This window comes from Camelus bactrianus, chromosome 6, assembly GCF_048773025.1.
Source record: "Camelus bactrianus isolate YW-2024 breed Bactrian camel chromosome 6, ASM4877302v1, whole genome shotgun sequence".
Classification (NCBI taxonomy): Eukaryota; Metazoa; Chordata; class Mammalia; order Artiodactyla; family Camelidae; genus Camelus; species Camelus bactrianus.
In genome coordinates, this window is record NC_133544.1 from 23,111,799 (window position 1) to 23,137,016 (window position 25,218).

At 47.0% G+C, this 25,218-nt stretch overlaps 1 protein-coding gene across 1 annotated transcript in view; it reads right to left on the reverse strand.

Annotated features, from left to right (window-relative positions):
• Positions 1-1,130: 1,130 nt before the first annotated feature.
• Positions 1,131-25,218, reverse strand: part of LRRC74A (leucine rich repeat containing 74A) — a 31,214-nt gene continuing 7,126 nt past the window's right edge. The window contains exons 4-14 of the mRNA XM_074365201.1: positions 24,030-24,137; positions 22,949-23,045; positions 18,317-18,366; positions 17,878-17,959; positions 14,796-14,881; positions 14,124-14,318; positions 11,023-11,118; positions 8,313-8,459; positions 4,361-4,468; positions 3,325-3,407; positions 1,131-1,256 (exon numbers count right to left, since the gene is read on the reverse strand). Coding sequence (XP_074221302.1) covers positions 1,232-1,256; positions 3,325-3,407; positions 4,361-4,468; positions 8,313-8,459; positions 11,023-11,118; positions 14,124-14,318; positions 14,796-14,881; positions 17,878-17,959; positions 18,317-18,366; positions 22,949-23,045; positions 24,030-24,137 — 1,077 coding nt within the window. The 3' untranslated portion in view covers positions 1,131-1,231. The remainder of the gene's footprint in view (positions 1,257-3,324; positions 3,408-4,360; positions 4,469-8,312; positions 8,460-11,022; positions 11,119-14,123; positions 14,319-14,795; positions 14,882-17,877; positions 17,960-18,316; positions 18,367-22,948; positions 23,046-24,029; positions 24,138-25,218) is intronic.

The following is a 25,218-nucleotide window of genomic DNA, read 5'->3' on the forward strand; positions in this document are numbered from 1 at the left end:
TCAGAGTAGGGCCATCCACATGCTCCAATGGGTAGAGTGGACGTGAATTTCATCCCACAAACTCCTTATGGTGTTACTTTATTTTCTTTTTATCATCCTAGTTTTGACTCTGAGACCATATACCAACCAATTAATGGAAATTCAATTTTAGGCTAAGACCTTAAAAAGAGGAGGGGAGGGGAAAATACGCTATGGGGAAGGGTACATGGATTATTTCAAGTAATGGTTCTGCCACATGTGCAGACAGGGCTCAGCATCACCTCTACCCTCAGTGAGGAAGCAAAGTGAAACCTGAGAGCTGATGCCTTGATTCCTAGATGCCGTTCCAGCGCTCCACTGGGAGTTCCTGGGCACTCTCCAAACCCTCCCAGCCTTCCACCACATGCCCCAAACAATTGCCAGGTGAATGAGTTTGCTTGTTGCACAGGTGTTCTTTATTGAGCACCTACTATGAACAGGCACTGTTGCAGGTGCAGTTCTTGCCCTTGTTCAACCCAAAGATGACTGGTGAGGTTAACCCAAACCCTTGACAGTGCCCATTCCCCACACCTGCTCAGTATATGCCGTTCTTGGCTATTCCTGCTCTTCTTTTGCTAAGCTCTTCGTGCCTCCCCAGTTTCCCAAGGAATTTTACAAAGTAATGCAGCATGGCAGATCCCTGGGACAGATTGGGATCCATTTTTTCAGCTGTTGCACTTTTCAGGTGGAACCATGAGACTCCAAGTTCAGGTGGCCAGGTCACACCAAGCCATGGCTACATGCCAGTTCTCTCTGTCTCCTGTCCTGGGCTTCCTCCACGTGACCCCCAAGCATTTGCTTCTAAAGGCCCTTGTCCTCATTTCCTGAGCATCTGTTCCTTCTGTCACTGCCTCCCGAATCTTAGCAATCTCCCCCTTGACACAGCTGACAAGCACTATGATGACTGCTTTTGTGCACTGACCCCACCCCCACCCCCTGCTCTCTTCCTGCCACCTAGCAACCCCTGAATTTCCAGTTTGTCTTTGTGGCTCTTAACGAGGACACCAAGGACGTGCCCCCTAAAACTGGAGGGTGCCCCCCTGGGTAAGGGCATGCCACCAGCCCGGAGACACAAGCCAGACTTTATTGGCTCGCTCACAGCCCTGGTGTTTGTCCGGTGAGGTTCCAGCCAGCTCTCTGCCTCCTCTCTGCCACTAGCCGGCTTGCTGAAACTTCACAGTCGCAGAGACTTCTTTCCAGACCAGACTTGTTGCTATGGCCTCGTCGTTTTCAAGAAACTGGTTTGAAAGGTAAGGGGATAATGCTGAGCGCCAAGGCAGCCTCATGGCTGATCGACGGGAGTGCTTAGACAGGCTCAAATACATCGAGACCATCTGTAAACCCATCTCATCTCGGCAGAGCAGGGGGCATGGTGCTGCTCGGTGCTGTCGCACAGGCGGGGATGGGTTTACCTTGTCAGCAGGACTTCGGCAGCAGATTTGAATTTAGAATGTGCACACGCTCATCCTGGGTCGGCTCTGCCGAGCCCATGTTACAGAATCACACGTGTGCAAACACTGAATACGGAAGAATGTTGGTGACTATTATTTGTAGTAGCAAAACACCAGAAATAACTTAAATGTCCACCCAATGAGATTAAATTATGAGACTTCTGAACTATGAAATCCCATGCGGCAGTTAAAAAGACTGAGATGGCTCTAAATGTATCAACATGGACAACAGAGACATATTGCAAGGCAAAGCAAGTTCAGAGGAATGAGACAGTATGATTCTAGTTATGATAAGAAGCTCTGTGTGTGTGTGTGTGTGTGTGTGTGTGTGTGTGTGTGTATGAGGGTAAAACAATACTCTGAGCCTACCACATGCCAGGTAGCATTCTAAATGCTTCACAGGCATTAACTCATTTAATCCTCAAAAGCTCCCAGCGGCATGAGTACTATTACTAGCCCCCTAATACAGATGGGGAAACTGAGGCAAGGGGAGGCTGGGTAACTTATCCAAGGTTCCACAGGAGCTGGGATTGGAACTCAGGTAGCCTGGTCCCAGAACCCATGTTTTTCACAACTATAGAACACACACACACACACACACACACACACACACACACTCAATTGCAATACGTGGGAAAAGCTATGGAAACATGCACCTGTGATTGATCCTGAAAGCACCTGGGTCCCTCCGCCCTGGACCCTCCCCACCAGCATCCCAAGGAACCGGAGCGGCACTTTAGGGAGGGCAGGTGGGGAGGTCCAGGGCACCGGGGCATGACCAGCACAGAGTGGGTGGGCCCCGGGGTGGTGTGCAAGCCTGAGCCACCCTGGGGGGGGGGGCTTGCTGGGTGATGGTGTCACTTCTGAGTGACAGCCCCATGTGCCAGCCCATTATGTGCGTTGTCTCCTCTTGATTCTTATAAAACAATCTTAGGCTCTGTGATTATTGCCCCATTCAAAAGGCTCGGAGACTGGGAACCCTGGGCAGGGCCGCACCCTTACTAGGTCGACCAGGGTCTGCAGCTGGGTTTCTCCACACAGGAGATGCTGATCCAGGCAAGAACAGAGGTTTTAGGAGAAGGCTTGTGGGGCAGGACTAGGTGGGGGGTTCCTCCAACATCCTTAAGGATACTACAAGACACAAAGATACTACAATACACAGGGGCCCGATGGGATAACCCGCAGGTCGGCGGGGCCCTGCGGCCTTGGTGAGGAGGTTGAGCATGGTGGAGTGAGTTCCGGAACCACAGATCTGGGTTTCACAGGCCACGGCTGCCCCTTTCTGGCTGGGGGAACTTAGCTCTGTGCTTTCCTCCTGGAAGCTCTGTTTCATCATTCACAGCATGGGGCTGATAATATTTTAGCTGTTGGCGGCCGTGAGAATTCAGGCACCTGTTTGGTGGCTGGTGGAGTACTTGGCACGTGGTAAGGGCTCATGGACGTTGGTTACTGTTATTACCATTATCATGGCCCTTTCAGATCCCTTCAAGGAATTCAGCCTAAGTCACAACCTGCCTGACCACATAAGCTCCCACAGAGTTGAATGGCCTGTGGTTCCCCAGGGCACCATGTCGGCTCACACTTCGGACTTGGGACTTGCCATCCTCTGTCTTCTTGTCTGTCTGTGTGACCCCCCCCCCATGATGCTTCCTGTTTGGGCCTCCATGGTACCTGCTCACACCCCCACCACCCCTCACGCTTCCAACCGCTTGGTCCCGGGTGTCACTTCCAGTCTTCCCCAGGTTGTGCCTGGGGGCTCAGGTCAACCCAGGGAGAGTGACTTGGAGAGAACTGGGGGCCTACCTGGGGCAGAGGGGTAGCCCAGATGGGGACAGGCCGCAGGGTGGGGACTGACCTGAAGTCCACCATGTCTGTCTTCTCACCCAGCGTCTTTATCAGCTCCCTGACTTGGTACCGGTTTATGGGGACCTTGTTTTGCTGAAGAGGTGGATAGAACATGAGAGGTCAATGGAGCTCTGTTCCCCTGCCTTCAGGCCTCCCCCACTGCACATGCATGTGCGCATGTCTGTGCATGCACGCACAAACACACACACACACACACACACACACACACACACACACACACTACCTAACGCCTCACTCCCCTAGGTACCACGGCTGGCAACCGAGGGCTCAGAGGAAACTGAACCCACAATATGTAGGGCAGGAAGAAGCCCCCCGCCCATGGGTCATCGCCGAGACACCAGAGCATGTCCTGTTTCTGGGCAGCAGCAGGGGTGGAGGGGATGGGGAGCCAGGTGGAGTGGGCACCCCGGGGGTGGATAAGAATGCTCCTCTGCAGCATAGGAAGTTCATCCTTTCCTTCCTGCCACTGAGTCCTGACCGGTCCTCTTCACCATGTGCCCTGCTGAGGGTCTTAACCCCCAACCTGGGCCCCCACAAGGTCCTATTCTTGCAGGGCCCAGTCCTTCCTCGGGCTGCTCTGGTGATGGATCTTTCCACGTTTGCATTTCAGGGGGGCCCTCAGCACCTCCATCATATTGGGGGGGAGTGTGAGATCTCAGGCGAGATGATGGGGCCAAAGGTGAAGTGCTGGGGCTTTGGGATGTGGTCTCTTCTCCTGCTCCCTTTTCAGATCTGCCCAGCAGCCAAATGCACTGGGGAGAAAGACCTAGAAGGTGAAGAGTGCGTGTCTTTAGACAGCACCTCAGGTCCCCAGTGGCATCCAGCCATGCAGTGCAGAGAATGGCTTCAACAGGCGATTGGGGGAGGTCCTAGGTGTCCTCTGGGGTCTAGATAAAGGAGGTGCGGCTTCCCACAGCCTGCCCCAGGGAGCTCTAGGAAGTGCTCAGGCTTTGTGTCTGTCTGTCTCTCTCTCTCACACACACACACATGCACACGCAGTGCCTGCAGCCTGGGAACCAGTGCACCTGTATCATAGCTTTCCGGAAGGCGCCCACAGACATCATCGTCTCTCCACTAGGGTTCAGACTCCTGAAGAAGTCCAGGATGGAGATTTTGTGTTGGTCTGCGTAGCTCTGAGAGAAGCAGGAGACACCAGGAGCAAACAGGCGGCCTTGTAACATCTGTAACAACCCCCACCGCCTCATCCTGACAAAGGGCAGCGAGCTCCCAGACCTCCCAGGCTAGGGGGAGATGGGGGGTGCGTGTGAGGAGGCAGACTCAGGAGCTGGAACACGGTCTCCATCTGTGAGCACTCTGTGCAGACTCTGTGCAGAGTCTCGGCAGAACCTCACGCCAGGATGGTTCCTATGTGTTTGCCCCCACCCGCACTGAGCAGACCCTCCCTGCCCTCCCTCCATTCGCTCCTTGGAGGACTGGAGTAGACACTCCCACCGCATGGATCGTGTTGCAATGTAGTGTTTGGCTTTGAAGCTGCCTCCACTAAGACAAGCAGAGACAGTGCTCTGTGGGTATGGGTGGGATGCTGTTAGCTCAGAGACCAAAAGACCAAAACACAGCGATGCAGCATGACCAGCAGGAGAGTCTCCCAGAATTCATAGAATTACCCCTGTTTTACACACATTCTTATATGGAGATGCACTGTGTTTCAGTATTTTAAAAATAATATTTGATTGTTTTTGTCTCAAAAATTTTACCTACTCACATTGTAAGGTAGTTTTAAATTAGTAGAAAGGAGAAAATGAAAAATAACCTCAACCCATGAATCCAGTCCCACCACCCAGAGGTAACACCTTGTGTGTTTTTCCATCTACCTGTCTCTCTAGCGATCTTTCTCCTGTACGCACTGTTTTATAAAATGCACTGTATTCATATATTCTGAACTCCTTTCCAATATTATTAAATAATCTTTTGGGTCCCTTTTCAGTATCTTTCTGTTTCTCTTCTCCTCCCACTCTCACATGGCCACGGGCAAGGCCCAGCTGTATCGATAGATGTTTCTGCGGACACCCCTGCTCACAGAGGACCTCCTCAGGGGTCAGTGCCTGGCCCCTGCTCTTCTGTCCCCCCATTTCCCTCTCTGCTGTGCACTGCCTACCCCACCCCTCACTCCCGGGTGAATCGCAAACCTACATTTCCAGTGCTGCCTCCTTAACAGCTGCTCCCAAGTCCATGCTGACACCCGATGTGTACCGCAAAGCAGCACATCCAGAGTGAACCTCAATCAGCTGAATTCTGCAAACTGCCACTGAGGGCTGTGGCCGAGAGCGTGGCTGAGCCCTCGACACCCAGTCCCGTTCCTTCATACCGCACCTCTCTGTAATGCAGAGGCCTGAAAACTAAAAATCAGCATTTCCCAACCAAAGCTGGGGTTGCAATGGGATGGGTTTCGTCAAGCCCGTGGGTGAGGCATGCATGTGGCCCATCTGATTTGGAGAGAGCAGGCCGCCGGCAGCTGTGGGGGTGACTTCTTGATTCAGTGGGTGATTCCCATTAGAGGCAGAAGCAGCAGCCATCCTGGCAACCCAACTGGGGTGTTTGGGGAGCCATTTCTGGAATCTAAACCTAGAGTCTGTTTCTTCAGCCTCCTAATGTTTCTGTGGTCTATCTCCAGTGATATATCCCTCCTGGCTCAACCGAGGTAGAGTAGATTCTGTGGTCAGCAACTAAGAACCTTGACTCAGACAAAGGCCCGTTACTTCAGTAGGTGCTACTGATAAGCCTCAAAGTAGCTCCCGCCCTGGAGTAGTTCAGGGTCCTGCGGCGAGAGGCTGAGGCAAAGGGCTGCGGGAGCACATGCTAAGGGCACTTACTCCTGACCAGGGAATGTGGGAAGGGCTGCCCGAAGAAAAAGTGACTCCTGAGGGCAGACCTAGACAGTAGGAGGAGTGAGTGAGACACAGAGGGCAGGAGGAAGGCTGTTCCAGGTGGAGGGATCTAGAGTTAAAGGTAAGAGAGAACTGATGCAAAAAGGAACGGGGAGAGATCCAGCAGACGGAAATGTGGCAGATGAAGGGGGAGAACAGGAGTGATGAGGCCAGAGAGGGGGGCAGGGCGAGGGGTGGCCCCTTTCCCCACTGGAGTTCCCTACTACTGGCAATGTTACCATCTCTCTTTCAGTCTACAGGGCTTAAAGACTACTGGTTGTCGTTGGCTCTCTCCTTTCCCCACAGACCTCCCTTTTCCCAGCGCGCGCGCGCACGCCCGCACACACACACACACACACACACACACACTCACTGGAGATGCTCCGTAAAGGTATCTCCTACGTCTGCCCCTCCACCTCCATTGTCATTCTCAGCCAAGTTATCCTTCTGTATGGAGAATACTACAATCGTGTTCTCATTGGTTTTCCCCACTCTCATATTTACCTCTGTCAGTTCATTTCCCCACCTGTTGCCAGAAAAATCATCCCTCTGTCCTGCTGGATTCACCCCATACCCCCTGCTCAGCAACACTCACTGGCTCCCTACTCCCTGTGGAATCAAACCCCACTCTCAGCTTAAAACCTGAGGACTGCCACTTCCATCCCCAGCCTCCCCCTGCAGCCTTAACTCCCAGGTGTCCCTGTGAGATGGGAGCCACGAGGTTCGGTTCCCATCCCCCAAATGCACAGCATGTGACCCCCACTCTGCTTCTTGGCCAGTGGGAATCCTCTTCCCAGAACCGCTCACCTGAATCCTTTCTGCTCTTCAGGGCCCTTGCCCAACCCCAATTCTGCCAGGAAGCATCCTTTTCTGTGCCCAGTCCTGCCGTGACCTCTATTTTGGATTGCATTTGCTACCTTTGTCACTTGTTTATTATTTCTCATCTGACACTTTCTATTAGAAATTACTGCATCTGTGCCATCTTCCCAAGCAGATTGTTGGGTGCCAGAGAGGAAGGACTCTGGTTTACATTGTAGTATGGCTGGGTCTCTCCTCTGGGATTCCTCTCCTCTACTGTTTTAAAACAAGGGGGCGAGGCCCCCACTTTGCATCAGATAACTCCATTCCTGCTCTTCTTGCAAAACAGGTTTCCCCTTGTTTCCACCTGATGTCATCTTACTGGTAAGATATTTGATGCCGCTTTGCCTTCTAGAACTTTTCATACAATGATAACTTTCATGCAAGAGCTCTTCTATTTAGTTCTGGAAATGAAGGCACAGAGCAGAACAACCAGGGGCAGGAAGCAGCCTGGGGGCACATACCCAGCAGAACCTGCATTTGCAGGGAACTATCCCTGCTGCCCCAGGTCTAACCCATCTGCGCCCTGCAGCATGCCTGTCACCTGCTCACTGGAGTGAGAGCCGGCGGCGGTGGAAACACCAGGCCTGGGCTGGTCGCTGCTCTGCGAGGCCATCAGACCAGGGGAGCTCCAACACTCCTCTTCCAGCTCTAATATCCTCTGAATTTTTATTTCCACTGTTACATCTGCCTCCTGTGACAGCCAGACATAATCTGAGACTCGAGCCAGAGTCAGACGACCACTGGAATAGAAGACTTGAGGGTTCCTCTTTAGCTGAAGCCAGCATAAGTTCAGGACATCTTGGCATCCTTACCAGCTATCAGAAAGAGCCTGCATTAACTGTGTCCTTTTATATGCCAGGCATTGTTCTGAGCCCGTCACGTATATTATACACTTTAATCTTCACAGCAGCCCTGTTGGGGTGGGTACTATTATTATGCCCATTTTACGGATGAAGAGACTGAGGCACAGGGCACTTTGGTCAAACAGCAGCAAGTGGAGGAGCCTGGATGGTAGAAACCATCCTGTTCCAAGCCCCTTCTGCTTCATCTGGCAGTCAGAAAGCACTGCTGAGGGATCCGGCAGATGCAGGGAACATTCTACATCTGAGACATTCCTTGTCAGAGAGGCTTGTGCAGACGCCCTCAGGGGAGGGGAGACTCTGGGAAGCTGAGCCAAAGGTCAGCTTTCTGCAGGGGTCTCTGGGGGCTCCGAGAGGAAAGCAGGGCTCACCTGGATCAGTTTCAAGGGACTCGTCCAAGTGAAGAGGGTTTTCTTGGTGGAGAGGCCTTGCACTGCCTTGTATGTCACGTCCAGCTGGGGGTGGATGGCGCACACTCCATCCAATATTTTCACGAACTGCTCAGACACCAGCACGTTCTGAAGCAGAGAGAGAGGGGACCTGTCGGGGGGAGGGCACTGCCATGGTGCCACCTCCCAGACCAGCAGCTCCTCCCCCAACAAAGTCTTTGTGCTGTCTTTTCTAGTTTGTTCTGCTGGCTGCATCTAGACTGGGATGGTTCATCTTTTTTAGAGCTTGTGGTTTGACTTGTAAGTTTCCCATGTGACTTTGACTGGATGTTCTAGTTGGGCGCTGGTGGCCTGTCACATACTGTCAGCTCAGCTCTGCTCTTGGAGGTTAAGCATAGGTGTCTGGGTGTGACAGATGGGACACTGCTGTGGGGTTGTGAGAATGGTCCCCAGACAAAGGCCTGAAAACCTGTTTCTGCACCAGTGCTGGTCTTCAGAGCAGGGGCCTGGGCAGAGCATCCCTCATTCCAGCAAACCTGTCACAGCTCAAAACGCACTGGGAAACCCCTCCCTTCGTGGAAGTGCCCTCAGAGCTGGTGCAGAGGCTGCAGGAGAACACGTGTCCTGTGTAATTGCATTTGATCAAACCTGGCCTTCATCAGTGTGATCGACCTGCTTCCTTCCTCAGATGGGGTTCTGAGAACATTTTGCCTTTTCAAAGCATTGAACTCATGCTTAAGGGCTGAAGACTTCCTCCCTCTCCTTTGTAGATATTCTAGAGAAAGTTCTAGAAGCATCTACAAGGGAGGGATTCCAACACCACTTAGAGTTCTGGTGGCATCGTTAACAAGAGGGAAGGAAAACGCCAATTCAGACCTATTTGCTCTGGTAGGCTGGTTGAGTGGCAGGGTGAGCCCAGCTCAGGGCTTTCTATGACGTCTTGCGGCTAAACAGCACCATTGCTAACATCCCCTCAGACACCCCAAGGCGGTGCTGGGGTTCATACCTTCCAACCTGCACTACAGGTGTGGGAAAACTGAATGCTAACAAAATCTGGACATGTGGCTGAGACTCAGAGGCAGGGCGGGGTGGGGGCAAAGGCAGCATCGTGGGGTGCAGGTCAGGGCTACAGGATGAGGGTGGGGAGAGGGGCTCGGAGGGGAAGACCCACGAACACAAGAAGGAGACTAGGGCAAGGAGGAAGGGGTGAGGGAACACAGTGAAAAGAAAAGCAGGTATGTTGTTACAATGTTTTATAATCTGTGGCAAATATAAGCCCACATTTTACTTATTAAATTCCAAGAAGCTTGGGTATCAAATTCAAAATATCATCACTGATGGAACTGTAAGGTATTAAAATCTTAACCAAACATTGTATCTGTGTGGCATTAAACAAATGTAAAAGGACTTTAACACTGTACCTTTACAGAACTCTACAGTAGAAGGAAGAAGCCCTGGGTCTACTCCTTGCTGTGTTTCTCACTTGCTTTGTGGTCCTGGGCAAGTAACCTAACCTCTCTGTTTCAGTCTCCTTACATGTAAAATGGGAAAATGGGAAAATGAGGAAAAGTACTTGTTATGGGTTGAATTGTATCCCCCCCAAAAGATGCTGAAGTCCTAACCCCCCAGTACCTGTGATTGTGACAACTGGGAAACAGGGTCTTTGCTGATGATCAAGTTAAAACAAAGATATTCACCCTAATCGGATATGAATGGTGGTCTTATAAAAAGGGAACATATGGGCACAGAGATAGACATGCACACAGGGAGAATGCCATCTGAGGCTGAAGGCAGAAATTAGGGTGATGTGTCTACAAGCAGAGCAAAAGACTGAACAGCAAAGATTGCCAGCAAACTACCAGAAGTGGGGAGAGGAGCATGGAACACATTCTTCCTCACAGTCCTCTGGAGGAACCACCCCTACCAATACCTTGGCCTTGGACTTCTCGCTTCCAGAACTGTGATACAATACATTTCTATCATTTAAGCCCCCTGCTTTGTGTACTTTGCTTTGGTGGTCCTAGGTCACAAATACACTCTACCTACCTCCCAGAGTAGGATCGAATGAGCTGGCATCTATAAAATTGCTTTGGAGTTTAAAAAAAGAGTATAGAATAGTAGATGAGCAGAGGATACTGCGAGCACCAGCTCTGGGATGATTCAGGCAAGAGCACCTGGCGGAGTGAAGTCATCGTCTCAGGCTTCCCTCCTCCATCACAGTTTTTTGTTTTACCCTCAAATGCTACTCTGGGTAGAGTAGGCTGAGTCAGGACATGGAAACACAAGTGTGTACGTGTTTTAATACTCTGATTCTAAAAATCCTGTGGTTCTGGAAGCATTCTAAGATTCAAAGCCATCCACTGGCAAAGCTGACAGTAGACAACTCTGCTCTGGGGACCCCCTGCCTTTGTTTCTGGTGCTCCTCCTCTCTGCCCTCAGGCCCTCTCCAGGGGCGCAGGTCCTGGGTTCCCAGAATCTGGTAAATCATTTCACACTGTGATGTTATTGACTGAATGGCTACTCCTACAAAAAGGACCCCTGGAGGTGGCAGAGCTCTATTCCAAAAGGATTGATCTTTTCATGGAGCATTTGTGTTAGGGCCCTGAGGACTAGAGATATTGGCACCCAAGACACAGTGGCCGTGGTAACTGGCTTGCCACCTGGTGTGAGTGACTACCATTTGATCACTTACGGAAATGTCAATGTCTTCCATCTTGGATTTGGGGTTCCTCTTGATGGACAGGATCAGTAAAACAGCCCCATCCATACTTATAGGGTTCAGGAAAAGCTGTGGAAGGAGGGGCGAGACAGGAGGAGGCAGAGATGGGGACAGGAGAGGCTGGCTCAGAGCACCGCTTGCATTTCTTCCCACCAAATCACAGTCTCTGTCTTCCTCCCACAATTCTCTGTAAGCACCTATCTCCCTGTCTGTCTGTTTGTCCAGTCATCCATCCACTTGTCCATCTCACTGCTCATCCATGCATCCATCCATCCAAAACAACATCTATTGGGCCTGCCACGTGCCAGTCACTGGGTTAAGCACTGAGGGATGCACAGGCAGACATGACAAGATCTCTGCCCTCAGCTTACACTCTAGACGGGGACATAGACAAACAAGCAAATGACATCAGAGGGCGATGATGGCAGTGACAGAGGTACCCACTGGTACTGGAGGAGCAAGGGGAAAGGGGCATCCCATATGGTGGAGGGGACACTTGAGCTAAGCCTTGCAGGACTAATGGGGATTAGTTAGGTATGCAGAAGGTGGGCAGGACCAGAGGAGGGAATAAGATGCACCAAAGACGACCTGGGTGGGTGAGTGCAAAGGTGCAGAGGTGTTTGAGCAAAAGGAAACGTTTCATGAGCAGATGCAGAGAGAGCAAGGCCACAGGCTGTGATGGGTGGGATCACACAGGACCCTGTGGGCTTAGCTAAGTACTCAGGGCATTATCCCAACGGCGCTGGGAGCCACTGAGACGTGGTGTAGAGGCAAACAGCAGGGAGCACGCAGCCCAGGGGCTCTGCTTACCAGCTTTCTGGCCTTGAGTTAATTCCCTGACCACCAAGTACCTATTGCTGAGGGCTGCTCTGCAGAATCAATAAATGACTTCAAGCAAAGCATTCAAAAGAGAGCATGGCAAAGGATGGGAAATAGCTCAGTGCTAGAGCGCATGCTTAGCATGCATGAGGTCCTGGGTTCAATCCCCAGTACCTCCAATAAAAGAGACAGAACACGGCACATAGTAAGCAGCCAGTGAATGTGAGTTGCTACTGCTGAAGGCTCTCCGCTGGTGGTTTCCTGACGAGGCAGGCCGAACCTTTATTGAATATCTACTATGTTTCTGGCATTTCCCAGACTCTGACATACTCCAGTGAGAAAAATCAGCCTGGAGCCCTGCCCTCAAAGGGCTTAGCAACTAGACTCTTGTTTGACTCATTTCTGGAGAGAATTCCTTATTTTTCCAAGGTCAGGGAAAGGAGGGCTGGGTGGGGCTGGCTGTGAACAAGAGATAATTCCAGTGGCAAATTGATTAAGTCTTCCACCTCTGGTCCAACTAAGAGTTACATTTTAAGCTTTTTTCCTTTCATCTTTAAAACGTTTTTAAAAGCTAAAATATATTAAGATGAAGATAAAATATGTGGTAAATGCAGAAAAATTTAAAAAGAGGTAGGGGAAAATGTTAAAATCTCCTATATCCCGCTAACCAGAGACAATCCCTGATGCCATTTTGCTGAGGCAGGTTGTTAGTCTTTTTAAGATATAGATTCTCTGAACTTTCCTTCGCTTCATTGGACACTGAGGCTGAACCCTTTGCAGGTTGGGTCAGTCCCTCTTCTCTGAGTTACACCTGGTGCACCTCCAGCCAGGCCGGACTCTCTGCTCCCCCATCAGATGGCGCCTGGTCTGGTCTGCTGTCACCACCCTCCCTCCCCTGGTTGGAATCTGACTCTCTCTTGTCAACCTCAGCAGCTCTCAGGTGGCTGTCCTCTTGAAAGCCAGCTCATTGTCACTGGGAGTTCTTACCTCCCATTCTTCTTCCAACACCCCTGTGTCTGTGGTCCCCTCAGGGTCACCCCCACATCTTGTGGGAGCTGGAGCTGCAGTAGAAAGCCAGGTAGAGCTGATCTCCCCCTGCTCCTTGCTAGCTGCATGGCCTAACAAGTCATGCAGCCTCAGTTTTCTCATCTGACAAGTGGGGTTAACGGAGCCTGCTTTGTAAGATTGGGCAGTTAGGAGGCAAATCGCTTGAAACGGGACCTGGCTTGTGTTAGGAGCCCCAGAAAGGGGACTTGTTAACAGAAGTCCTCATCTTTCATGTGTTTCCCAACTTCCCAAGAGCTTCTATGTTATAAATTAGCTTCTATAAGCAGATTAATTTAAAATGAAATAGGTATTCATTCATCCACTTAATAAATATTCATTGGGCATCTACTACACACCCAGGACTCTCTGGGTACCAGGAGTATAATAATAACGGGCAAAACCAAACACATCTTTGTTCTCATGGAGCTTTCGCACCGATGGTGACAGATAGTCAAAGTCACCCAAATGAGAGTGTAAGGAAAGACTCAGGTGAGTTCTGGGTGAAGGGGGACAGGGTCTACAGGTCCCGGCAGGTCCCTGAGGAATCGCTGCTCCAGCTGTGCTCTGAGGCCTGTGGAGGGGACAGCGGGGGAGGAAGCAGCTTGGGCAAAGCTTTGGTGGGAAAGGGGATGAAAGAAGACCCTGAGGCCGTGGCCGGAGCGCAAAGGAGAGCAGGTGGTAAACCGAGGCTGGAGAAGTACACGGGGTGAGAGAACTGGATTTGAGCAATGGCAGCTGTGGGAGGTTTAAGCGGGAGGAGAGCAGATTGGGGTGGGGATGGAAGGCAGATTTATGCTCAAAACGCACACTCTGGCCACTGCAGTGTGGAAAGAATCTGGAGGAGATCCAGATGGGAGGAAGGAAGACCACGCACCTGGTGAGAGCAGAGGGTGACACTGGGTTTATATCAGGAAGATGGCCAAGGATTTCCACACATGTGAAGCACAAGGTAGATTTTCCCTGCAGCAACACTCAGCCCCATCGTCCTGCTGCCCCAACCACAACACACACAGACACACACATGCCTGCTCAAACGTGGGAGCACACACACATATGGATGCACAGACACACACAGATATACACACACGGATGCATGAACACACACATGGATGCACAGACATCACACACACACACACGCGCGCACGCACACGCACACGCACACACACACACACCAGGCGTCCCGTGCCCAGCTCAGGTAGTGACCTCACCCTCAGAACTCTGAGGCTCTCATTCGCCTCCAGCCCTCTGCTGATCTTGGAGAGCCCTTCGTTGCTGATGTTGTTGCTGCTGACGTCCAGGTGGGCCAGGCAGTTGTTGAGTCTGAGGACCTCCCCTAGGGCCGAAGCCCCCTCGTTCCCAAAGCTGTTCATAGAGATATTCAGTTTCTTCAGGGCCGTGTTAACCTGCAGGGAGAGGGGAGGACAGCACTGGCACCAAGCTTGCCTGCAACCCATCCAGCCAAGGGGCCCCGATTTTTACCCCCTGCTGGCATCCAGACTGGGTGCTCAGTGGTCCCCGGGAGAGCGATCCGCCAGATCTTTCCAGATCCCTCCCAGCTGGGCTCAGAATCTCAAGTACTCTTGAGGCTCATTCCCTTTGGGCTCAGGTCCTTTCCTAACCTCTAGTTAAACTGCCCTCTTGAAGGACCCCCGGAGATGCCAACTAGGCCCCAGCAGGGTGAATTTACCCAGGTAGGATCTAGACTAAATAATAATGTGCATCCAGGAGTTGTGGGAGGTAGACTAACAATGTGACGATCACTTGATGAGAGCTCAGTCTGCCCTCAACCACGGTGACTACAGGGAAGAGGTTCAAGGTGGCAGACGGGAGGTCCTGGCCGTCCTCGCCCCGCTAAACACATCACTCCCAGCGTGCCTTACCCGGAGGCCACTGCACAAGGCCACCGCTCCCCGGCTGTGGAGGTGATTCCAGCTCAGATCCAGTGACTGGAGCCCTATGTTGAAGGCTGAGGGAGGGAGGGAGTCATCTCAGCATCCCCCACACCCCAGAGAACCTACTCTCAGAGCTGGCAGACACCCACAACACTGGGGGTAAGGATCGCTCCATCCTCATGCAGAGCAAAACACCGAGGTAATAATTTGTCAGTTACTCATTTAAACATAAAATCACAAAAGGATTCCCAATGCTGCAACGATGTAGTAAAATACTCATGTATTGCAGGTGGCCAGCAAACAGTATAGTCTATTCTGCAAATACTATCTGGTCCCAGATACTTTCCTACTGAAATATGTTTATCACAAAGCAATATCACCCTCTGCGACCCTTTCTAAGGAGACAGTACAGGATATGGGAAGAGCTTTGTGCTTGTAGACATTTACCATGGCATCACCTATAAAAGTAAGGTTTGAGACTCACAGGGGGAGGGTGGAGCACATAAATATCCATCTGGTGGAAAATTACACAACCATTGAAGAAGATGGAGATAGCACAGGAAACAGGGGTTGTATTTATATAGGGCGACTGTGAGGGGCTTGGCGTGTTGTATCACATGATGTCTTTCCCATGGAGACCTATGGGAACAATGGTGGCCCCAGAATTTCCATCCAGGGACACAATTAGGTGGAAGTGGGGAGGCCTCAGGCTTGTCTAGAAGTCGAGTTTGCACAGAAATTGTACCTCTTTTTAAACTTAAAGCTGCTTTTGCTTACATGCTACACAGGGTTGGGAAGGCATCCTATTTAGACGCATTATTGTTGTCATTTTTATCTGGGGAGGGGGCATGTGCTGAGGACACTGACACCGTCGGAAGGAGAGACTAAAGCCCTCTTAACTGAGTGGGAGGAATCGCCTCCAACCCTCAGGCCCAGAAAAAATGTCTTATTCTATTTTACTTTCTGTGGACAGAGCACTCTGTACTGATGTCTCTCTTGCGTCAACCACCAGGATAGACTTCCAGTAAAGGGCACAACACCTTCTATTATTTTGAGGACAAACTTTTCTCCTGCCTTCATTCTCCCTCCCTCCCTGCCTCCTTCATTCTTTTCTTACTTCTCTTCCCTCTTCTCTGCCAAGCCCCTCACTTAAATTATACTGCATGCCTTCATCTCTTAAATGGCCACAAAATTTTAATTTTATTTTTAATTCTGTTCTCAACACTTACTAGCTGTGTGACCCTGGGCAGATTATTTATATTTTCTTATCTGTCAAAGGGACATGTTCACCTGTACAAGGGTTTTTGTGAGGATGGATGTGAAAAGCCTAGCGTGATGTCTGTCCTAGAGTAATCATTTGATACTTGGTAGATTTAATAATAATACAGATTTTTTTTTGTAGGGGGAGGAGGTAATTTGGTTTATTTATTTAATAGGAGGTGCTGGGGGTTGAACCCTGGACCTTGTGCATGCTAGGCATGCCCTCTACTACTGAGCTACATCCTCCCCCGTATAATACACATTTTTAAAAGTTGCAAATATACTATGATGGTAACCATATCACACAGAAGGTAGTCTGTCTCATTTTAAATTTATGTTTTAAAATTGAGCTTTAAAATGTTTGAAAATTAGTTTTCAAATGGAGATTCAAACTGCCCAACACTTCTTTTACACTTTGCTGCTCCCTTCCTAAAAGCTGTTTTATACTTATTTCCTCCCTTTGAGTCTGTCGGCCTGCACCTGACTCTCTGCTGAAGACAGAATCTACTTCACTGAGAAAATGGCAGCAGTGAGGCAGGGGAGCTTCACCCTCCCAGCATGCACTCTGCCAACCCACCTGCCCCCACACCACGCTTGGCCTCCTCCCTCTTTCAGTGATGGATCTGTCCCTCCTGCTCTCGGAGGTGTCCCCTCCGTTTCTGTTCTGGATGCCATTGCCTCCAGCCTTTTCAGGGACTTGGCTCCTCTAATTATCTCCTCCTTCTGCATCATCAATTTCTTCTTCTTTTCTTTCTGTCAGCCTTTTCCATCCTTAAAAACCCTCCTGGACTCTAAGCCACCTGTCTTTCTGTTCCAGCCTTGACTCAGTGGAGCTTCTGGAGTGGCTAATGTGGCCATTTCCACTTCTTTGCATCCCATTTTCAACTCAACTCATTCCAGTTGGGTTTCCATACTCACCCACTTTATGAACACAGCACCTGTCAAGGCCACCAATTATTTCCACATTGCTAAGTCACTTTTCTATCTTCATCTTATCTGACCTCTAAGCAGTACTGGACCTAGCTTACCACTTCCCTCTTCTTGAAATACTCCCTCACATGGCTCCTTGATAACACACTTTCCCTCCTATTTGACTCACCACTCCCTCTCCAGCTTCTCCGCCTCCACTGCGACCCCTTAAAATGTTGGAGTGACCCAGGGGTCAGTGTGATGGCCACTTACTCAATTCTATCTGCACTCCTTGCCTGGATGGTCTCATCTTGACACGTGGTTTAAATACATCTACATGCCTATAAGACCTTTTTGTTGTTTTATTTTGCATTTTTCTAATTACTAAAGAGTTTGGGCATGTGACTTTCTTTTGTCACCATCCATATATTTGGATCGTTTTAGTGGGAGTATCTATCACTGCTTAATTGATCAATACGATCTTTTCTCAATATTCTGAACAGTCATCTTTTATACTATACAAATGCTGCACACATCTCCTCCCTATCTGTTGCTTGCCTTCATCATTGCCCCATAATGTCTTTTATCCCATACATGTTTTAAACTTATTGTTGTCAAGTATATGAATTGTTTTTGTTACAATTTCTGCCCACTGTCCATGTTTAATAATCCACTGAAGTCAGCAAGCTATTTCTCTACATGTTCTTCTAATCATTTTAAAGTTTTACTTCCCACATTCAGGTGTTCGCTCCATTTAAAAAGTATTTCAAGTGTGGTTTACATCACTTTTCTAATCAGAACTTTCAGTAACAACAAAAAATAGGAGATGCAGCTCTGACCAGCAATCATACCCCAAGTTCCTTTCCTGTGCTGGTCCCCTCCCTCCCTCTGACAGACTCACCCAGCATCTGTCCCAGGTACTCTCCTGTCTTGTCAGAGAATTGGTTGTGACTGAGATCCAGCGTCTTAATTCTGTAATTAGCCTATGAAAAGAACAGTGGAGAAAGAGGTCACTTTTGTCTTCTATGTGACTGCAAATACCTCACTTATCTCAGGACAGTTTGATGGCTCCCATACACCAAACATTAAGTAGGCTAGTGGTCTTAGACTGAGGACAATTTCTTGTTCATTTTCTGTTGAACGGTTGATGACTGCTGGGAGAATTTAGCACCGTCCAACTAGTCTTACCAGTTGCTTCAGTTTTTGATAGGATCAGCAGAGTCCCAACGCTCACCAGCTCCCTAAAGTAAGCAAGTGGCCTCACTTCCTTATGCCCAGAGCCACCCAGCTCCCAGGGACATCTCTCACAGTGCTGGCTGCTCCCAGCCCTTGCTTCTTACCGACAGGGCTTGGCAGAACAGCTCTGCGGATTCTTCCTTGAAGTTGTTTCCTGTAGTGAATGAAGGCGGGCATTAGCAACGGTCTCCAGACTAAGGCTCCCTTCCCCTCCTGGCCCTGCCAGTCTCTTGCCTTTGGAACAATCAGACATAGAAAAGGTGGCACATATTTAAAGCCAATGTATGGGCACAGAAGAACACCGGGAGAAAAAAAGGGCACTAATTACCATCTCTTTAATGTTCCTTCCCCTCTCTCTCTGCCGTGACTGTCCAGGGAGTTCCAGGAGTCAGTACACCATACCCTGTGCATCCACTGGCTGCATCAACCCCTAGCCCAGTGCCTACAGTCTGTAACATTATAAAAATGCTAATCCAAGTCTAAGCAGCGGGGTTGGGACTAGAGGGACGAATGAGGCACACTTGCTGTGCATGCAATACCTAAGAGGTGCCGAAAAACTCAGTAACCATGATGACTATCTCAATAAAATATTTTAAAATCAAAATCAATGCAAAAATATCTATGATGAACCAGATTTAAAAATTTTAAATGAAGGCATGTTCTGACCCTGTACTTGCATGGCCAGGTCTTAGTCACCTCACCCCAATCTGTCCCTGTTAGATCCTGTTTTTTATTTAAAGTGTTAAATTTTTTCATCATGGAATTGTTTTTGCATTAATTTTGGCTTTTTAAAATATTGCATTATGATGTTATCTGTGTGGTTATTGAGTTTCGTGTTGCCCCTTAAGCTTTGTGGCTGAGGTGTTTCCCTTATCTTCTCCTAGCCCCGGCCCTCCTAAGCAATCAAAAACCTCAGTGATTTCTGGGGAATGAATGGCACAGGCTCTTTTCCCCAAATTTCTCCTTTGAACTCTTGATCACCTCTGTGTCTCTAGCACCTAAATAGTTTTTGGCACATAACAGGTGCTCAATAAATCTTTACTGAGTGAATGAATAAATGAATGAATCCACTGAAACACAAATACTTCTTTGTTTCTAGTTCCAATGAGATGATAATCTAATCAATGTATAAAATTAGGTAATCAGTTATTCAGATTGTTATGTCTCTAACAGTGGTTACCAACAGTGCAGTAGCTCTAAGAGAATCATTTAGGAAGTTTGATAAAATACAGAGTCTTAGAGCCCTTTCCCTAAAGATTCTGATTCAGCAGCTTGGGATAGGGCTGGGAAATGTGTATTTTTATAGAGCTTTCTGAATTAATATTATATTAGAGGTCTTAGCTAATACAACCAAAAAAAAAAAAACAAAAAAACTCTAGGAGCTATAAATACTGGAAAGAAGAGACAAAAACTTCCATTATTTGCAGACATGAACACCTACCTAAATAATTCAAGAAAATTAGCAAAATGTTAGAATAAGATAATTCAGTAAAGTGACTAGGTAATAGGATCAAGGTACAAAAATTAATAGCTCTCAAATATAACAGTAATAAGTAATTAGAAAATGTAATAGAAAAAACATTCTATTCTCATAGGAATAAAGTGACTAAAGACTTAGATGTAAAATTAATATGAAATATGCAAGACTTGTAATAAACTAAAACTATAAAAATGTATTGAAGAACATAAAAATGGCCTGAAGAAACCAGTTCTTAAGTGAAGATATTTAATATTTTAAATATGTCAATTCTCTCCTAAATTAATCTAGAATAGTAAATATAACTCCAACCAAAATCCCAATTTTTTAAAATGGAACTTGACAAAATGATTCTAAAATTCAACCAGAGGAGAAACTGTAGAAGCATAGCCACAATTATTTTAAAAAAGAGGTCAGACTTTGTCCGCTCAAATACAAAACATATTATAGCATATCATATAATTATATAACTAATATATTAAATATTATATACTTGATATATTTTATAAATAACAACTAATTATATTCTAACATATAGGATATTATAATTTTAATATTCTAGACACATATTAAAATAGTATAGTGTTCACATAGAAATAGACAGATTAATGAAACCGGATAGAGAGTCTAGAAAGGGACCAATATTTATATGGGAATTTAATATATGGTAAGATGACGTTCAAATTGGTCAGTAAAGGATAGATTATTCAATTAATGATGCTTGGGCACCTGGCTATGACTTTTGGAAATAGAATATTTGATTCATACCTAATACCATGAACAACAGTAAGTTCCAGATATACTGACAATATACATGTAAAAAAACAAAATTACAAAAATATTTGAAAAAAAAAAGAAAATATTTTTATAATCTGAAGTAGGAAACAAGTTTTTAAGTAGGACTACAAAAATCAAATCCGTAAAAGAAAAAGATTGATGAACTTGACAATGTAAATATGCAAATTCCATATAAGAAAACACCATAAAGAAAGCTACGTGTAACATGCAAGTATGAGTGTCTGTATTATACAAAGAGAGCCTAATACTCAGTAGTGCAAACAATCTCATGTAACAATTGACCATTTCTTAGAAGAAGAAATTTAAACAAAAACAAGCATCTGAAAAGATGTTCTATTTCAATAGTTATGTGGGAATGTAATAAAGATAATAATAGTGGTGAACACTTACTGAATACTTGTGTCTTGGGTAGTGTTCTAGGTGTTTCAGGCTTTAATTAACTTAATTGTCACAATAACTGTCTGAGGTAGGTAATGTAGTTGTCCATAGTTTATAAATAAGAAAAGTGAAACACAGAAGGGCTTAATAACTTGGCACAGAGCCAAAGCTGGGATTTGAACCCAAGTACTATAACTTCAACATGCTTGACCATCTGGTTCACAAACAACTTGCTAATAACCCTTCTGGTGAAGATACAGGGGAAACAGGTATTCCACTCGTGGAACCTTGACCTGGTAACCTTCTTAAAAGAAATTTGGAAATTTATTTTTAACTTCATAAAAATATCTTTATATTGGGTAATTCTGCTCCTGGGTGCCTATCTAGAAATACTAAAACATGCACTCAAAAGATGCATGGATATGAAAATTCTTTAAAAATTACTTGAAGGATTGCGAAACTGGAAATGACCTAAATGCATTCCCCTTCAAATTGCGGGATATTAAACAATTTATGCTATATCTACACCATGAAATACTACCCAGGAGTTCAAAAGCACTAGATAAATCTATTGGCCCTGCCATAGAAGGAAATTCAAGATGTACTTACAGGGAAAAAAGAGAAATTGGAGAATAATATCTAACATGTAATAACATTTATATTAAAAAGACATAAACTCTAGTTCTGTATTTTCTCTCTGGATACTTCTAAGATCTTTTTATCTTAGGTGCTTTTACTATGATAGATTCAGGTGTGGATTTCTTTTTACTTACCATACTTAGGACTTACTAGGATTCCTGTGTCTGAGGATTTATCTGTTAGGAAACATGTCAGCTGATATTTATTCAAATATTGTTGTTCACCCATTCTCTTCTTCTGGAACATCTATCAGTTATACTGAGTCTATTCATTCTTTTGTATTCCTTTTATCTTTTATATTCTTTATATCTTTATCTTTCTATACTGCAAAGAGAGATAAAATATCCTCTTATCTATTTTCCAGATCACTAATTTTATTCACTGTATCGAATTTGCTGTTGAATTTATCCATTGAGTTTTTAATTTCAATGATTATATATTTTCTATTTCTAGAAGTTCTATTTTGGGGAGGTCTATTAAAAATAGTGATTTGTTCTTGTATGTTTTATTTTTATGTTCTTACTCATATCAAAATTGGTTTATAGTTGGGTGCAAGTTATCTGTTTACTAAAAGTTTCAGTTAAGAGTGCTTCTGTAAAGTTTGGAATATAAATTTTATGGTCACTTAATTTATAGTTTATATAGGATAATTCTATTTCCTGAAGTTCTTGAGGGCCCCATGCTGCCACTCGAGGCTAACAACTCTCATGGTGTTTTGTTTCCTTGTTTTGCAATTTTGGATTGTGAGCCCATCTTTAATGGAGCTTTATCTGTGGGAATCCCAAACAGCTTGGAGTTCCTCCAAAGAAGTTTATATTTGTTTCTATTGCATGTCCCAAGGTATTATCAGCATGGGACTACTTTTTATGTTCACTTCTTGCCATAGAGGTTCAAGGACCCTGCAGATAGTATAAATTCAAACCACAAACCTGAGTGAGGGCAGGGCTCTGGGTACTAGAATTCTCAAGTGAGCTTTTTTTTCTGAGAGAGACATAATAAACTGAAAATTAGTCATACAATAGGGGGTCAGGTAGTAAGTGCTGTTAAGAAAAACCAGGAAGGGAAATAGGATGGGGAATTGTGGTGATGGAGAGGTGCTGCTTTGATAGGTCAGAGAAGTCCCCCTAAGGAGATGACCCATGAGCAGAGACGTGAATGAAGGGGGAGAGTGAGCCATGCAGGTATTTGGGATGGAGAATTTCAAGCAGAGGTAGGACTGTTGCAAAGGGAATCAGAAGTTGCTTGTCCAGGGCAGCTGGGAAGTCAGTGTGGCAGTGGAGAGGGGGCGAGGATGGCTGGAAGAGTCTAGCTGGGTGTTGACGCAGTGTTCTGGTCTCTGAAATCAGCAGGACCTGGTATGGTTCAATTAGACCCTGTTTCTCCGCTCTGACCCTTTTCTCTCTTTCATTCCCAATGACCTCTCCCTCCTCCTCCAAGGGCTCACCTGAGAGCTGAAGACTAAAGATGGAAGAGGTGTCATTCTGGAGAAACTCTGAGAGGATTCTGGCCCCCTCCAAACCAAGATTATTGTCAGAAATATTCTAAAAGGCAAGAGAACATTTATGTATTATGAAAAAACCCCACCAAAGGACCCTCTTTAACAAATAAATGATGGGGGTTCTTATTTGAGGCTGGCACTGAGGGGGTGGGGTGGGGTGGGGTGGGGAGAACAGGGCTGGGAGGAAAGGACGGGAGTGGTTAGGGTGGTACAAAGGGGAAAAGAAGACAGGAACGCTAGCTTTCCTAAGGCCTCACGGTGAGGCCCTCGGGCTAGTCTCAGTTTTCTCTCCATACCACCCCAGTTTAGCCCTGGTATTTTGGATAAGCATTTTTTTTTTTTTTTGAAAATCCAAGACAGTTTTATTTGCAGGATTTGGCACGAAGCAATTGAAAAATGAGTTTAGAGTAAGCAACCATTGTAATTCCCTTCATCGGTTCACAAAGCCTGCATCACTGCCCGGAAGGAGGGATACAAATGGACATTGTCCTTTCAGGCTAGTGGGAGGGACTTTCTATAAACTAGCCATTATTATCTTCATTGTCTTTGCTCTTCTTTTTTTCAAATTTTAAAATTGTAGTAAAATAGACATAACACATTTACCATCCGAACCCTTTTTAAGTGTACGGTTTAGTAGTCTTAAGTACACTCCCACTGTTGGGCAGCCATCACCATTATCTGTCTCCAGGCACGTTGTGTTTTATGAAATTATTTCGTGTCTTTATTTTCTTTAAGAAAGTTAACTTTAAGGCAACACTAAAGAAGTAATTTCAGTTAGGGGCTTATGAGGTCCAGACAAAAATGGTTTCTTAGGGTTTCCTACAGCCACAGGGAACACAGTGTCCCTGGCTAGGCTCTCATGTGTGGCTCTCCTCTGAGATGCCACCTCTAGGGGAGAGGAGCCCCCGGATTGATTGCAGAAAGCCTGAAGGCTGGTCTGGGCTCTGGCAGGGGTCTCTGGCTTGTCTCGAGTGAGTTCTGAGACCCCAGGCGTGGTGGAAGGAACCGGCAGAGCAGGGCACAGTACCATCTCCTGGAGGTAGTAGTTCTCTTGTAGCATCTCCACCAGGCTCAGGATGCCCTCCTCCATGATAGAATTGTCTGCCAGCTCCAGCGTGAGAACAGTCGTGTTGGACTTCAGCCACCACCAGGGGAGCGGGAGAAAGACAGAGGTGGTTGGTGACCCAGTTAGTTCCCTGCCATTGCCCAGAACCCACGACCTCTCCTGAACGTCCTCGTCATGTCAGAGGGTACAGAGATGCAGGCTAGCAATTCTGGAAGAGTGGATAGGAACAGGAGACTAGCACAGGGGACGAGCCATCCCAGTGAGTTTTGCTAGGACGATGTGCTTATTCTGGGCACCTCCCCTAAAAGGGTTTCGAGGGGGATTTAGAAGAGGAACTAAAAATAAAGCCCTGAAAAGGATGAGGCACAAGGTTGAGCTGAGCAGATTTTAATTATTTAGCCTCGAGGAGAGAGGACTGTGAAACTACTCCAAGACTGAGGAGAACGTGATACATTTAATAAGGATATTTAAGCATAAAGCATTTACGATGCCTGTTTCCCTCAGAGGCCTTTCTTCTAGTTTAGGCTTAAGGCTTACCTGGTTCCCTCTTATAGCCAGGTTGCTGCCTCAAGGCTGTTAAGAAGGAGCTGAACGTAAATGTTAAATAAATGTCTATATGCAGGCTAGTCTGCATTTCCACAAGAAGCAAGACAGGTGGAAATGACTGGCATTGCAGCATGAGGGACTGGGGTTAGCTCTACCCAGAACTTTTGTCCTTTCCTTCCCCGCTTCATTCCCTGTGCAGAAAGGCACAGAGAACAGATGCATCTTTGGGTTTGAGCATTTTCAAAGCAGTGAAAGAAGTAGCAAGTGGTAGGGACTCTCGCTCCAGACAAGGCGAAATTGTGATAGTGTGAGCTACTATGATGCAGCATGGTCCCCCAGGGCCTCCATGAATTGTCTTCTGGCCTCAGCAGTCTGGGTGGCAAAATTCAGTCATGGTCAAAAGCAAATGAGATGGCTCAGGGGGCTCCCAGGCTAGGCGTCATTTAGCAGAAAACAGGGATGGAAGGGCTACTTCCAGAGTCATCCTGGGGACCAGCACAGAGTGAGGAGCAGCGGGTGGCCCGATCACCACATCCATCCAAATTCATTTCACAAAGGCAAGTATCTACTTGTCACCCTCTACGCTAACTGCTGGGGATAAAAG